Raw genomic sequence first — 14,552 nt, 5'->3', positions numbered from 1 at the left:
TGATATACAGATTGGGCTGTAATTTGATGCTTGAGTTCTGTTGCCTCCTTTATGAAGCAGTACAATCTTGCCTTCCACTTGTTTGGAACTGCACCCAACAAAAGAAAGGCATGCATATGCATCACATCAGAATCCCTGTGTACATGAAATCACATGTTAGTTAAGATAAAAACACTATTGGGCATTAAAAAAAAATAAACTATTCAAGAGGTTTAAGGATAGAAAGGCACTTATTATGATTAAGGTTCAGTCAACGAATGAGGTCTGAGGCAACTCGTGGTAAAGATGGATCAAGCTCTCATCACTCCTTGTCTCAGTATCTCCCATAATGCAAAGCACATCTTCTTGCAGAGATGTATAATGCTATGCATTAAGGGAAGGGCCACTACCCAGACCGGTTTCGACCTTTATTAAGGTCTCGTCAGTGGGAGCCAGACCCAGAAGTGCTGATACTAAGGCAGAAGCAGTGGAGAAGTCATATTTACCTATAAGAGTTGCCAAAAAGCATACCAGCTTATTATTAAATTATTCTGGATTTAGAGAAAGATGTTGGAAGTTTTTTCCACTTGGTTAGACTATAATGAATTTAGTTTAATCCTTTATCCAAGTGTAAGCAAACAAAGTTTGCACGTGAAGTATCTTCAGGACTGAGGCAACTCGGGGTAATGGTGGACCAAGCTGTGATGAGAGCTCAGTCCACCTTTACCCCGAGTTGCCTCAGTCCTCAAGATACTTCAGGTACAAACTTTGTTTGCTTACACTTGGATAAAGGATTAAACTACATTCATTATAGTCTAAGCAAGTGGAAAAAAACTTCCAACATCTTTCTTTAAATCCAGAGTAATTTAATAATAAGGTGGTATACACCTTTTGGCAACTCCTGTAGGTAAATATGACTTCTCCATTGCTTCTGCCTTAGTATCACCACTTCTAGGTCTGGTTCCCACTGACGACACCTCAATAAGGGTTGAAACCAGTTGGAAGCTTGGGTGATGAATGGCAATGCTGTAGCCCATGAAGTTTTAACTGAGGCACGGCTGTTGCTGTCACCCAGGTCCTGAGTGTGTGTGTGTTGGGGGGGGGGGGGTAATGAATGGCAATGCTGGAGTCCATGAAGTTAACTGAGACATGGCTGTTGCTGTTACCCCTCAGATATGAGCAAATGAGTGGCTCTGCTTGGTGGTGGGGTGAGCAGAGCCACTTAGCTTGCCATGGTGTAGAGCCAACCGGGTCTGAGAGTTCTTCTCAGTGACAGGGTGAGCCTGTTACTGAGGGGAACAATGCTGAGTTTTTGGAGTTTGACCTGTACTTGAACATTCAATAAAGGTCGAAACCAGTCTGGGTAGTGGCCCTTCCCTTAATGCATAGCATTATACATGTCTGCAAGGAGATGTGCTTTGCATTATGGGAGATACTGAGACAAGGAGTGATGAGAGCTTGGTCCACCTTTACCACAAGTTGCCTCAGTCCTGAAGATACTTCATATACAAACTTTATTTGCTTACACTTGGATAAAGGATTAAACTAAATTCATTATAATCTAACCAAGTGGGAAAAAACTTCCAACATCTTTCTCTAAATCCAGAGTAATTTAATAATTAGGTGGTATGCCTTTTGGCAACTCATATAGGTAAATATGACTTCTCCATTGCTTCTGCCCTAGTATCACCACTTCTGGGTCTAGCTCCCACTGACGAGACCTCGATAAAGGTCTGGTTCCCACTAACGAGACAATAAAGGTCTGACTCCCACTGATGAGACCTCAATTAAGGTTGGAAGCTTGGGTGATGAATGGCAATGCTATAGTCCATGAAGTTTTATCTGAGGCACGGCTGTTGCTGTTAACCAGGTCCTGAGTGTGTGTGTGGGGGGTAATGAATGGCAATGCTGTAACCCATGAAGTTAACTGAGGCATGGCTGTTGCTGTTACCCCTCAGATATGAGCAAATGAGTGGCTCTGCTCAGTGGTGCAGTGAGCCTGCCATGGTGTACACCCAACTGGTTCTGAGAGTTCTTCTCAGTGGCAGGGTGAGCCTGTTACTGAGGGGAACAATGCTGAGTTTTTGGAGTTTGACCTGTACTTGAACATTCAATAAAGGTCAAAACCGGTCTGGGTAGTGGCCCTTCCCTTAATGCATAGCATTATACATGTCCACAAGGAGATGTGCTTTGCATTATGGGAGATACTGACAAGGAGTGATGAGAGCTTGGTCCACCTTTACCACGAGTTGCCTCAGTCCTGAAGATACTTCATGTGCAAACTTTGTTTGCTTAAACTTGGATAAAGGATTAAACTAAATTCATTATAATCTAATCAAGTGGAAAAAAACTTCCAACAACGAATTAGGGCTTCTGCACTTTCCTTGAATAAACATTCATATTTATATGTGGATCTATGTAAAGGTTTGGTATTATCCCATTGGATCCTATGGCTAGTGTTGTTGATTCCATTGTGTTCCAAGCCAGATTTGTGAGGCTTGACAAGTAGATATGATTTTGATGTTCAGAAATACATTTTTTTGACTGATCTTCATGTTAGTCCATATTATGACTAGCTGCATGAATATGGAACTTAGTAAACATCAGACAGTGTCATTGGTGAAAGTTTGTCCATTGAGGAAGGTAAGTGACCATGTATTTGGTTAGTGGACTTGAAGGGAGAAGTGATGGAGTATGGGGAAAGTGGCATCCCAAAAGAGAAAGGTCACTATTGCAGTTCAGCAAGGGTCTATTTTTTAGACCATTATTGTTTAACTTATATGTTAATCATATTGGGATAGTCTTAACTGGAGATATGCAGCTGCTGTTTACCAATGATGCTAAGATGGTAAGAACTATGAGGACCAGAGTAGATGTGGCATTACAGGAGGATCTCGGTAGATTATGTGAGTGGGACTCTCAATTTAATGTTGCAAAGTGTGAGGTCTTGAAATTTTGTAGGTAAGGTCAGAATGCAGAGTATACAGTTAACAGAGAAATTTTGAACGAGGTGGAAGAGATGAGAGATCTGGTAGTGATGGTGGCAGACAGACTTTAAGGATCCTACTGCTAAAATTCTAAGAATATCACAATGGATTATGGCAATTATGAAGAGGATCTTGACATGCAGAAGCAAAGATGTTATGGTTCACTTGTATGATATAAGGCTTGATCAGGAAACATATGGACTACTGTGCAGGCCATATGTGGCCTGATCAAGTCCATATGTGGTCTGATTGCCTGGTTTTCAAGAGGGATAAGGATATCTCAGGAAGAGGGTTCAGAGAAGGTTCAGTAAATCGTTGTCAGATCTATGAAATGTGGAATATGAGAACAGACTGAGTGACTGCAACTTGAAGAGCATTGTGAATAAAAAATGGAAAGAGAATTTCTTTGCAAGAAGTATTGTTGGTAAGTTGAATGCATTACCTGAAAACATGATAATATTGTGCTTTAAACCCATTCAGAAACTGTGAATTAACAGATCTCTAAAATAATGTTGCTGCCTTATCCTAATCACTCTTCTGGCAGCCTAAAGCGTTTTGTCTCCATTTATTAATAAAAAAAAAAAAAAAAAAAAAAAAAAGCTGGTTCTTCATTGCTGCTGCTTCTATTTTTCCTTAATCTATGTACCATTTTCTTCTTCCTTTTCATATTTTTCTCTAACTTAACATGAAAATTCAACCCAGCTTTTTATCTTATCCTTTTTAATATTTTTTACATGGCTCTTTCTCTCATTATAAATATTTCTATCATCATTTAGTCAGGAACTTCCAAAAATCTTTATTTTTGGACTTAACTGTTTCTTTAACTCTCTCATTCATCGGCACAATTTCTTTTCATTTTCTGCTTTCACTTTTGAAATTTCTCTCATTCTTCATTCACTACGTGTAACTAATGGGTCTTGGACCTGATCTGAGACTCAAATTCTTGCTTTCATTCGATCTCTTTTTGCATCCACAGATTCAGCTTTCTATCTCTTTTTTTCTTGCCACATTTATTTTCCACACACATCTTAAAGTCATCTACGAGAACAAAACCTTTGATCTCCAGAACTTTGATGTGTCCATGACTTTCCAACCCCATTCTTTATCAAGGATGAAATAATCAATTATCATCTTTTGGTCACCATCCCAACTATATCTTATAATCCTGTGGTGGTTTGTCTTTTCTCAAACATGCTGTTTCCAATTTTGCAATCATTTCTGATGCAAAAATCACATGGCTTTTGTCCTTCAGCATTTCTTTGACCAAAACAAAATGACACATGGTCTGCAAGACTAGATTGACCATAGTTTTGATTGCAGAGGCAGATCTGCAACTGCAAGTCGTGATTGCAATCTGCAATCATGACTATAGTCAATCTAGTCTTGCATACTATGTATTGGATACCACTCACAGAATCTCCTTGAAGAAAACCACTATGCTACATCACAGTAAATTTAAGAAAGAAAGACTGTTTTGGGAATCTGCAGTGGCACTCAGAAATCAATCAAATTTAAACAAATACGGTTACAAGAATCTTCCCATTAATCCTCAGAGATCCCAATTTACAACCCGCATCTCCTACAAATGCCCATACGCACACCACTGAGATAGGACTCTAGAGTCATAGATAATTTAGATAAGAGGGTGGTTGATGGAATATCAATGAGTAGTGTATAGGAAGTTGAGTCTAGAAAAAGGTATGTAAATAGTACTATATCACAGGACTGAGTACTTGGTCCTCTGTGTTTAATTTATACATCAGTGATGTACAGAATATTCAGTTGTTTGCTGATGTGAAGCTGGGAAAAGTGATATAACAAAGATGATGTAGAGATTTTGCAGGATGACTTAAATAGACTGGCAGTGTGGGGAAATATAAATGGCTGCCAGTTTAACATGGCCAAGTAGTCATGCACTTCGGGATGAAGGGATCACAAGCTGTGCATTGTATTGATAGAACTGAACTGCAAGAAACTGATGAGACCAGGCATTTTGAGATGATTGTGAATTGAAGCTTAGAGGATGTATTGCAAACAGTAATACATCCTCTAAACAAATAGCAAATAGAGGATGTATTCCAAAATAGTACATCACATCAGCCATCCTGGTTGGCCGAGTGGTTAGCGTATCTGCTCTCCAGCCAAAAGGCTGTGGGTTTGAATCCCACCATGGGAATGAATGTTTGTGATTGTCTGTGAAAATACTAGTGGTGGTGATGGTGGGCAGTAGATGGCGTTGGTGTAGAGGATGCAGTTCGCTGTAGTTGGTGGATTGAGTGGCAGAGACGAAGAGTTGTAGAGTAGGTGCTCTCCCTTGATGTGTCTTTGGACTCCTTGGGGTGTCACGTAATAATAATATTACATTGCTGTTGAAGAACACTGATGAGTAGAGATGAGGAGGCTATTATTCCTTTTTACAAGGCTTTAATAAGGCCACATCTGGACTACCGCATGTAGATCTGATCCCATGGATTCTGTGGGATGAAGAAGTTCTGCAGAATGAACCAGATTCAAGTGACTAAAATTGTGGCAGAGCAATGGAATGTACCTTATGAGAATATATATTGAAGGTCTGTGGGCTTCAAAAATTCACTGATAGATGAATGACAGGGGATATGATAGAAGCATATCAGTTATTAAAGGGTTTTTTTAGGATTGACACTGAAGACTTTTTTCAGTACATAGCAAGGAGAGAACAAAGGTTATCCCTGGAAATTACATAACAGCAAGGGTATTGGGACTAGATTTTTTTGCTTAAAAAGTGGTGAATGGGTTGCCAAAGGTGGTTGTGAGTGCATCATCAGTGAATAAATTCAAGGAGAGGTATGATAGGTATTATATGAACAATGGTTAGAAATAATAATAATGATGATAGTAAGTATAGCTTATGCCTCAAATGAGAATAATTGGAGTTTCCATAATGTGCATAAATCTTTTTTTGCATCTGTTTATCAAACATGAATTATAAATAAATAATAAATAAGATTCTATATTTGATGCTTTACTGAAAATTTATTATATATTGAATGATTTCACTGATATGAAATATGCTGATATTACAGATAATGATTAGTGAAGATGGGGTAGTTGGTATGGTAAACGAACATAGTCCTGTTGATGGAATTCCTTCATGCAGAATGATGAACCATGCTCTCAGTTATGCGTATGTATAATTTTTTTTTGTTTTTTTGTGATTAAATTTTTAGAAAATTATAATTCTTTAAATTTCTTTTGAATAATGTACTGAAGAGATCCATGGTTAGATTTGATTTCATGTATAGTATATTCATCAGCTGATTATATGTTCTGTCTCTTATTTTCATCTGATATTTGTAATATTGTTAGATGAAATGCTTGAAATTATTTTGCAGACATACATATATAAACAGTAATGTCTATAAATTTACCATCATTTCTCATGAAGCCTCCCAAACCTTGCTAGTCTTACTAGGGACTAGATGAGTATTATCGCCTGGTCAAGTATATGCATTCGTCTTATAAGTAAAAGATTATGGTTTCAAGTTCTCATCTTCCATTATTTTAAAAATGAAGATACTCAGAAGGTATTTACTTTGTTAGCATCTAGGAATGCTTGAGCAAAGCTAATCTAAAGTGGTATGTTCACTTAAACAGAATGGAAAAGAAAAGGTTAGCAAAAGGTGTTTGATGCAAGGATGAGAGGAAAAAGACCAAGACAATAACCAAGATCTAGTTGGATTGATGTGGTTAGAAGACTGAAATATAAGATCTGACAGTACTGAAGTCCTGAAAAATAATAGACTAATCAGAAGGAAAATTGTTCATAGGAGGTTAGTAATAATGTAAACTTAATCAGGTACAACTCTAGAGGCTTGTACATGATATGATGATTACATAGAATCATGTACATGATTCTGCTGTCCCTAGGATGAAATAAGTGTCATATGTAGGTCAAGTATGAAGTAAATAAGAAATTACAAACATTGTAATTGGACACATATTAAAATGCCTTTTTTACATATTTATTATAGCTAATTACATATCTTTTACATGTGTGCTTTTGGTTAACAAAATTATTAATTCTGTATATTCTAGAAAAGTTATTAAATTCTTTCAGTTGCCAGTGTATAATCTATGTGTATATTTTGACTCTCACTTCATTTGCTTTTTTTCTTTCCTTTAGTTTTTTTTTTTTTCCATCTGAGCACAAAAGCAGATGCATACATTGTTAATTATAACAAAAGTACCAGAAAAAAGCATGGATTACAAAATAAAAAGCTTTTGAAAAATAATTCCAAGAAATTCAGGTTACCAAATCTGTGTACAATAGTTCAGATGTAGGAAAATCAAATCCATATAAAGGGGATATTAATAACCTCCTCACACCTACTGTTTCTTAACATCGAAGTGATCTTTTGAGATATTTTTCTATATGTTCTCTGAACTTCACCTCTCATCCACCATTCAATTCCCAATCTCATCAATTTCCTGCAGTGCCTTTCATATATTTCCCAAAGTGCATAACTTTACTCTGACATATTGAATTGACAGCCATTTTTCTTTGTCCAGACTAACAGTCTATTTAGATAATTCTTCAAGATCACTACATTATTATTATTATTACCACGGGCTACTCCAGGAGTCCTTAGACTCATCGAGGGAGGCCCTAAACATCATGTTCACACAGCTGTTCAACATTCTCACAGTATCTATCATACCTTGCCTTGAACTCGCTCACTGTCATAGCACCCACAACAGACTCTGGCAGCTTATTCCACTCATTTACCACTCTAAAAGTAAAGAACCCAGCTCTAACACCCCTGCTAACCACGCTCTTGCCCAGCTTCCATGGGTGTCCCCTAGTTCTCCCACCACCAGTCCTTATCTCAAAAATATCATCTGAATTAATCCTATAGAATCCTTTTAGCAATTTGAATGTCTCAATCATATCTCCCCTTTTCCGCCTATCAACTAGTTTCTGCAACCCACAAATCTTCAACCTGTTCTCATATGGTTCATTCCATAGACCTGCTATCATCTTAGTCACTCGCCTCTGGATCCTCTCAACCTCCTCCCCATCAAGAAGGAACCGAGGTGACCAAATCTGGGCACAGTAGTCGAGATGAGGTCTGATCAGGGCTCGGTACAGAGGTACAATAACTTGTTTTTCTCTGCTCGTCAAGGTATTTTTCAACAACCAAGTGAGTTGATGAGCTGATTTAGCTACTTTCGCAATGTGCCCCCTAAACTTCATCTCCCTATCCACCAACACTCCCAAGTCCCTGGCCTCATCAATCTCTTGGAGTACAGTTCCACCAATGTGGTATACTGCTGCTAATCTTTTCACTCCGAAATGCATAACCTTACATTTTGTCACATTAAATTGACATCCATTCTCCTTAGATATTGCTTTACTTATTTTAGCAACAGAGCAGCCACAGTACACCACTGGGCACCCTGCCTTCTCTTTGATTTAACACTACCATATACTACTCCCTGATGTTTATCAGCTACTGTCTTATACACATCACTAACTCTGCATCCAATGTGAACTCCAATTTATGTAATAGGCCTCTATGCAGTATCTTGTCAAATGCTTTTGCAAAATCCAGCAGTATCATGGTGTACTCATATCTCTTGTCTAATTCAGTTGTCACTTGACTGAAAGTGAGTAAATTACTAAGACAAGACATCTCCTTCACAAAAGCAGAATGGAAAAGAAAAGAAAAAAGCCATGCTATACCTCACAGTATCTTATTCCTATCCATCTGTTCCTGAATTCTGCCATTATCCAACATTTCAAATACCTTAACTGCCATCCTGAGATGTCTTTGAGCTTCATTTATGAAACAGAACTGTTTTGCCCTCTTTTAATTCCCATGACACTCTGTCAATAGAGATTTATATTAAACAGCTTAGTTAAAGGTACTGCCATTTCTCTTGCACCTTCCTATAACTCACAGCTAATATCTCATCCAGTTCCATGACTATATTCACATTAATGTTTCTATCTATACATATCCTGCAATTCCTTACCCATAAAATATTTCAAAACCACTTAAAAGATTTAGCTTTCAAAATGTTGGACATTGAAAATTGGACTCTTTTTGTGTCATCACTGGTCACCAAGTTTAACATGGCAGTCTAGGAAAAACATACTTTTTTAGGTTGTTTTGAAAATATTCTAAAAGTAAGGAATTGTGTGATATGCAAATTTTGAAATTTCCAAGGGAATGATTTTTTTGCATACCAAAGAAAGATCCAAATGATGTCAAAAATCTACAGCCTATTTCCTTGCTTTGCTCCACCTTTAAGCTCTTTGAAAGAATTCTCCATAAAAGAGTTTCACAACTCATCGAAAGAACACTCCCGATTGAACAAGCTGCTTCAGGCCAGGAAGAAGTTTCTGTGACCAGGTCCTGGCCCTGACAACAGAGATTGAAGCAGGCTTCCAGAAGAAACTTAAATATGGAGTCACTTTCATTGGCCTAATGTCAGCTTATGGCACAGTCTGGATCAGGGGCCTCCTTCCTGAAGCTAGGCAATATTATAAGGTGCAAAAAAACTTTCCAACTTTTTGAATCCATTCTCTTCAACAGAAAGATCCAGGTCCATATTGCTAGGAAAAAGAGCCACAGCATTCCACCTGAACAATGCAGAGGCAAATTGACACCTCAACCCCTCTTTCTGTAGCAAAATGGTAGAATATGAGCCTCACCCAAAATACCTTCGCGTGAGCCTGGACAGAAGCCTAACCTATAAAAGGCGCATCACCAACCTGTCCAACAAAATTAAAACGAGAAATAATATCATTTCAAGTCTTGATGGAACAACCTGAGGTTGTAGTGCAGAAGTCCTAAGGTTGCCTGCACTAGCCCTCGCATTCTCTGCGTGCAGAATACTGTGTTCCTATCTGAGGAAAAAAGTATGCACACCAACACTGTAGATACCCAGCTAAACTCTACCATGCGCACAATTAGCGGGACACTGAGAAGCACCCCCTCTCCTCTGGCTGCCTGTCCTATCTAACATTGCTCCCCCAAATATATGGAGGACAAGCCTCAATTAAAGAATTTAATAAAGTAAGGAGCAACCCACTCCTGCCCCTGCATCAGACTCTCATAAATCCATCTAGTCTTTGCCTAAAATCCAGAAACCCTTTCTGGTCCATGGACTCTCTTCAGCTGCCTTACCATCAACAACTGACATGTGGAGAGAACACCGGTCCAACAATCTTTCAACAAATGACTTCCTGGAAGAGGTCCAGGAAGCCATTTGTTGGAAGATCCCTGTGCTCCACAGCCTGGTTTTGCTCCTCCTAGGAAGATTTGGTCATCTATCAACAGGATCAGAACTAACCAGGGCAGATGTGGCTATCTACTAGATAAATGGAGACTGTCATACCACACTTATTGTGATTGTTCTCCCCCCTGTCACAGACGATCACTCATATTGTGAATAACTGCCCAATGTGCCAATTTCGTGGTGGTGGCTTCCATGACATCCACAAGGTGACAGATAAGGCCCTAGATTGGCTTTCTGGTCTGGACATGAACTTGTAGCTGCTTTGTATTCCTTTTGTCATAAGAATAAATAAATAAATAAACATTGTAGATAGTATTTATGTATTTTTTTTTCTTACTTAAAAGGACTATTGGAGCATGCCAGTCATTGCAAATGCTTGCTTTTGTTTTAATGGAATGCAACCAATAAGTGGATTACTTACACATCTTTTTATCTCTGAAAAGCATGCAAGCATACACGAAGTAGCCAGCCAATCTTAGAACAGCAACCTAATCTAGATGTACAGTACACAGTGGTAACTGACAATATTACTTAACTAGTGATGGAAACAATGCAGAATTTTTACCATGAATAGTGGATATGAAAACTTGTCAAGTTGAGAAAGAAATATTAATGATTTAAAAAAAAAAAAAAATCCTAAATGATGTAATTTCTTTATATTCATTCTAAAAATTCACCCTTAATATATTTCAATTTTTTCACTTGTCTCTGCATTATGAGAAATAATTGAGAAAACACATTTCATGTTTTGCTTTTTTTCAGTTACCTTTTTTTGCTTAAAGTCACGTATGACTAATAAAATGTATGCATTTTTTTCCTTCATGTCTCAGACTGATAAACACACTTACCTATAAGTGGTTATCATTTTTTCTTCAGCACTGGTAATTACACAGAAATGACCAAGTCTGGAAACATATAACTATGATTTTACACACACATATATATGTACAAGGTTATTCAGAAGTCTATGAAACATTTTAAACATTCACCAGTAATAAATTACACAACGGATACTATATTTTATTACACTGAAATAAAGATAAACTTTCCAGTTTTTTTTTTTATATACCTCAAAATGCTCAGTTGTCCACCTTTGCTGACAGATGTGGCAGAAATCAAGCTGATAATCCATTTCATCCCGCACATGTGAGCATGCCATGATCAATCAGTGTCACAGTTGTAGTGATATAGTTGTGAAGTTCCATGATATTAGCAGGGAGTGCAGGCACAAAATGGTAATGAACCAGACAGCCATCTCGTTGATAGATATAATCATCACTGTCTTCATTAAGCTGTTGCATCAGCCAGCCCTAAAACATGTCCATGTACATCATCCCTATAATAGTGGGCCCTATGAAAAAAAAAAAATGGTCCATACACCTTCTCCTTTGAAACTGCACAAAAGGCATTTGCCTTTGGTGAGTCTCGCACATGCTCAATAACTGCATTGGGATTTTCGCTCCCCTGTATTCGCACATTGTGCCAATTCCCATACAAATGAAAAGTTGCTTCATCATGGACCTAATAATATTAAGATGTCATGTAGTAATACTGGTAATTGTAGTGTTCTTCACGAATCCCCACAAGAAAAAAATCACATGGGGTTAAATCCGGTGACTGGGGTGGCCACCACATTAATGTATCATAATCTTGACATGTGTGTCCTTGCAATGTTGTGGCAGGTTTTTGTTGAGGTACCTTCGCACTTCAGTGGTAATGAGCCAGACAGCCATCTTGTTGATAGATATAATCATCACTGTCTTCATTAAGCTGTTGCATCAGCCAGTTCTAAAACATGTCCATGTACATCATCCCTGTAATAGTGGGCTCTATGAAAAAAAATGGCCTTCACCATTTTTATTATAAAAGAAGTATCACCTTCACCTTTGAAATTGCACAAAAGGCATTTGCCTTTGGTGAGTCTCGCATATGCTCAATAACTGCATTGGGATTTTCGCTCCCCCAGATTCGCACATTGTGCCAATTCACCTTCTCACACACATGAAAAGTTGCTTCATCATGGACCTAATAATATTAAGATGTCATCTAGTAATACTGGTAATTGTAGTGCCCCATTCAGGCTGACATCTGACTAGTGAGATATTTTCCTTACTGGTAAACCACCACAAAATGTTTCAAGTCCTGGAAATACCTATAGGTGAGAATTATTTGTGTATATATGAAAGAGTGATAGGAGTGAATTTATTTGAGAAGTATCATCGATTAATTGGATTGTGTTCTTCTGGAGGGTATCACAGTATCTTAGGAAGGTTTCGGTTGCACTATCCCAAATAATGAGAATGTTTTAAGGTTCGGTGAATCTGTGTTAGCAGTTGTACAGGAAAGGAGTAGTGTATTGAGCAGAAAAGTATATTAAGTTACTTGAAGGCAGATGAAACCATAACTGAGCCATATCTTTCTCAGCTGTGGGAGGAATAAGTCAGTCCCAAAAGGGAAATCTTATCCTGTTTGGAGATCTGGGTATTATTAAGAGTAAGGGGAAGCGATGTGAGATTTTTCTTGTTGGAGATGAGACAGGACTGTGTTTGGGTAGCACTGAGTTTAAGGCATTGATTATGCACTACAGGGTTTGTCAAATGAAGAAGGGAATGACGTGTACTATTATCAGCTTATTATTATTATTATTATTACCTAAGACCTCATGGAGTCAAAGACTCATCTAGGAGGTCCTTTTATCATACACACAGCTCATTATACCGTGCTTTAAACACATTCAAATTCTCTGCAGACACCACACTCTCAGGCAAGGCATTTCAATCATTCAGAACTCTGCATGATAAACACCTGCTTCTCATCCCCTCCCTACTCACACCCTCTTTATACAGTTTCCAGGGATGACCTCTGGTTCTCCCCTGATCTCCCACACCCCTTACTAACTTGTAGGTCTCTATCATATCTCCCGTCTTCCTCCTATCCACTTATCTGCAAGTTGCATCATCTCAGTCTTTCCTCATACTCGACATTCCAGAGGTTAGAAACTACCTTAATCAGTCACCTCTGGACCTTTTCCAACATCTCTTCATCCTTCTGAAAACCAGATGACCAAATCTGGGCACAATTGTCCATGTGTGGCCTAATCAAAGCCTTATACAAAGGAACAAGAATCTCTCTACTTCTACAAGTCAGTGTCCTCAGCATCATTACCAGAAGCCTTTGTGTTGTCTTCACAATTTTGGCAATGTGTCCCCTAAATTTCAGACCCTTATCCACTATCACCTCCAGATCTCTTATTTCTTCCACCTATGACAACATATCCTCACCAAGCATAAATTCTGCATCCCATTTTTGTTTTCCAAATTTTGAAACTTTACATTTTGCAACATTGAACTCACAATCCTATTCCTGTGCCCAATCACTCAATTTATTCAAGTCTTCTTGTAAGGCCACAACATCTCTGCTCTTCATGGTTCATCCCAACTTTGCATCATCTGCAAACAACTGAATATCTCCATCTAAATCTTCACCAATATCATAAATATGTAAGTTAAACAGCAATGGCCCTAAAACAGACCCCTGAGGCACACCACTAGTAACTATCCTTTTCCTGGATATCGCTCCCCCATACATAACTTGTTGATACCTATCAGATAGCCAGTCTCCAATCCAATGCACCAATCTAATATCCAACCCCATCTGCTCTAGTTTGACTATCAACTTATCATGCAGTAATCTATCAAAAGCCTTTCTGAAATCTAAGTATATTACTGTGTATCTTTCTCCTCTGTCCATGGAAGCAGTCACCTTATTGTAATAAATAAGCAGATTACTAAAACACGACCTCCCTTTAGCAAATCCATGCTCCATGAATGATGATACCATTGTTGTCAACCCAATTCTGAATCCTAATTCTCACAAGCTTCTCCAACATGTGAAGCTTAACTACATCACCTAACACACAGATTGGCCTATAGTTTGATGTTTGATGCTTGAGTTCTTTCACCTCCTTTATGAAGTGGCACAATCTTGCCCTCCTTCCACTGCTTAGGAACCTGACCCAGTGCAAGACTCGTATTCAAAAACTATGTCGAGACTGGCGTCAACTCCCTGGCACATTTCTTCAGAATATGCAGTGATATATTATTATATCCCACAGCCTTATTTACATCTAGTTTGCTCAACTCCTCAAACACCTCTTGTTCACTTACAGTCAGTCACTCTTCCCCATCATCAACTGCTCTCAATCTCTCCATGAAGTCACATTCACAAGATTGAAAGACCTTTATGAATTGCTCATTAAGTATCTCCACTGCACCTTCTGCAACAGCTGTCTTTATACCATTT

The 14,552-nt window shown here is 38.3% G+C and overlaps 1 protein-coding gene across 1 annotated transcript in view; it reads left to right on the top strand.

Moving 5' to 3' along the window:
- The window catches only part of LOC150103773 (carnitine O-acetyltransferase-like), a 179,270-nt gene that overhangs the window by 139,769 nt on the left and 24,949 nt on the right, over positions 1-14,552 (top strand). The window contains exon 9 of the mRNA XM_090397071.1: positions 6,029-6,129. Coding sequence (XP_090253197.1) covers positions 6,029-6,129 — 101 coding nt within the window. The remainder of the gene's footprint in view (positions 1-6,028; positions 6,130-14,552) is intronic.

The sequence above is a fragment of the Typopeltis vanoorti genome, chromosome 8 (genome assembly GCF_054136105.1).
Source record: "Typopeltis vanoorti isolate ZY-2024b chromosome 8, IOZ_Tvanoo_1.0, whole genome shotgun sequence".
In the NCBI taxonomy this organism is placed as follows: domain Eukaryota; kingdom Metazoa; phylum Arthropoda; class Arachnida; order Uropygi; family Thelyphonidae; genus Typopeltis; species Typopeltis vanoorti.
Note: the sequence above shows the minus strand (reverse complement) of the source record. Positions and strands in the feature narration are given on the sequence as shown.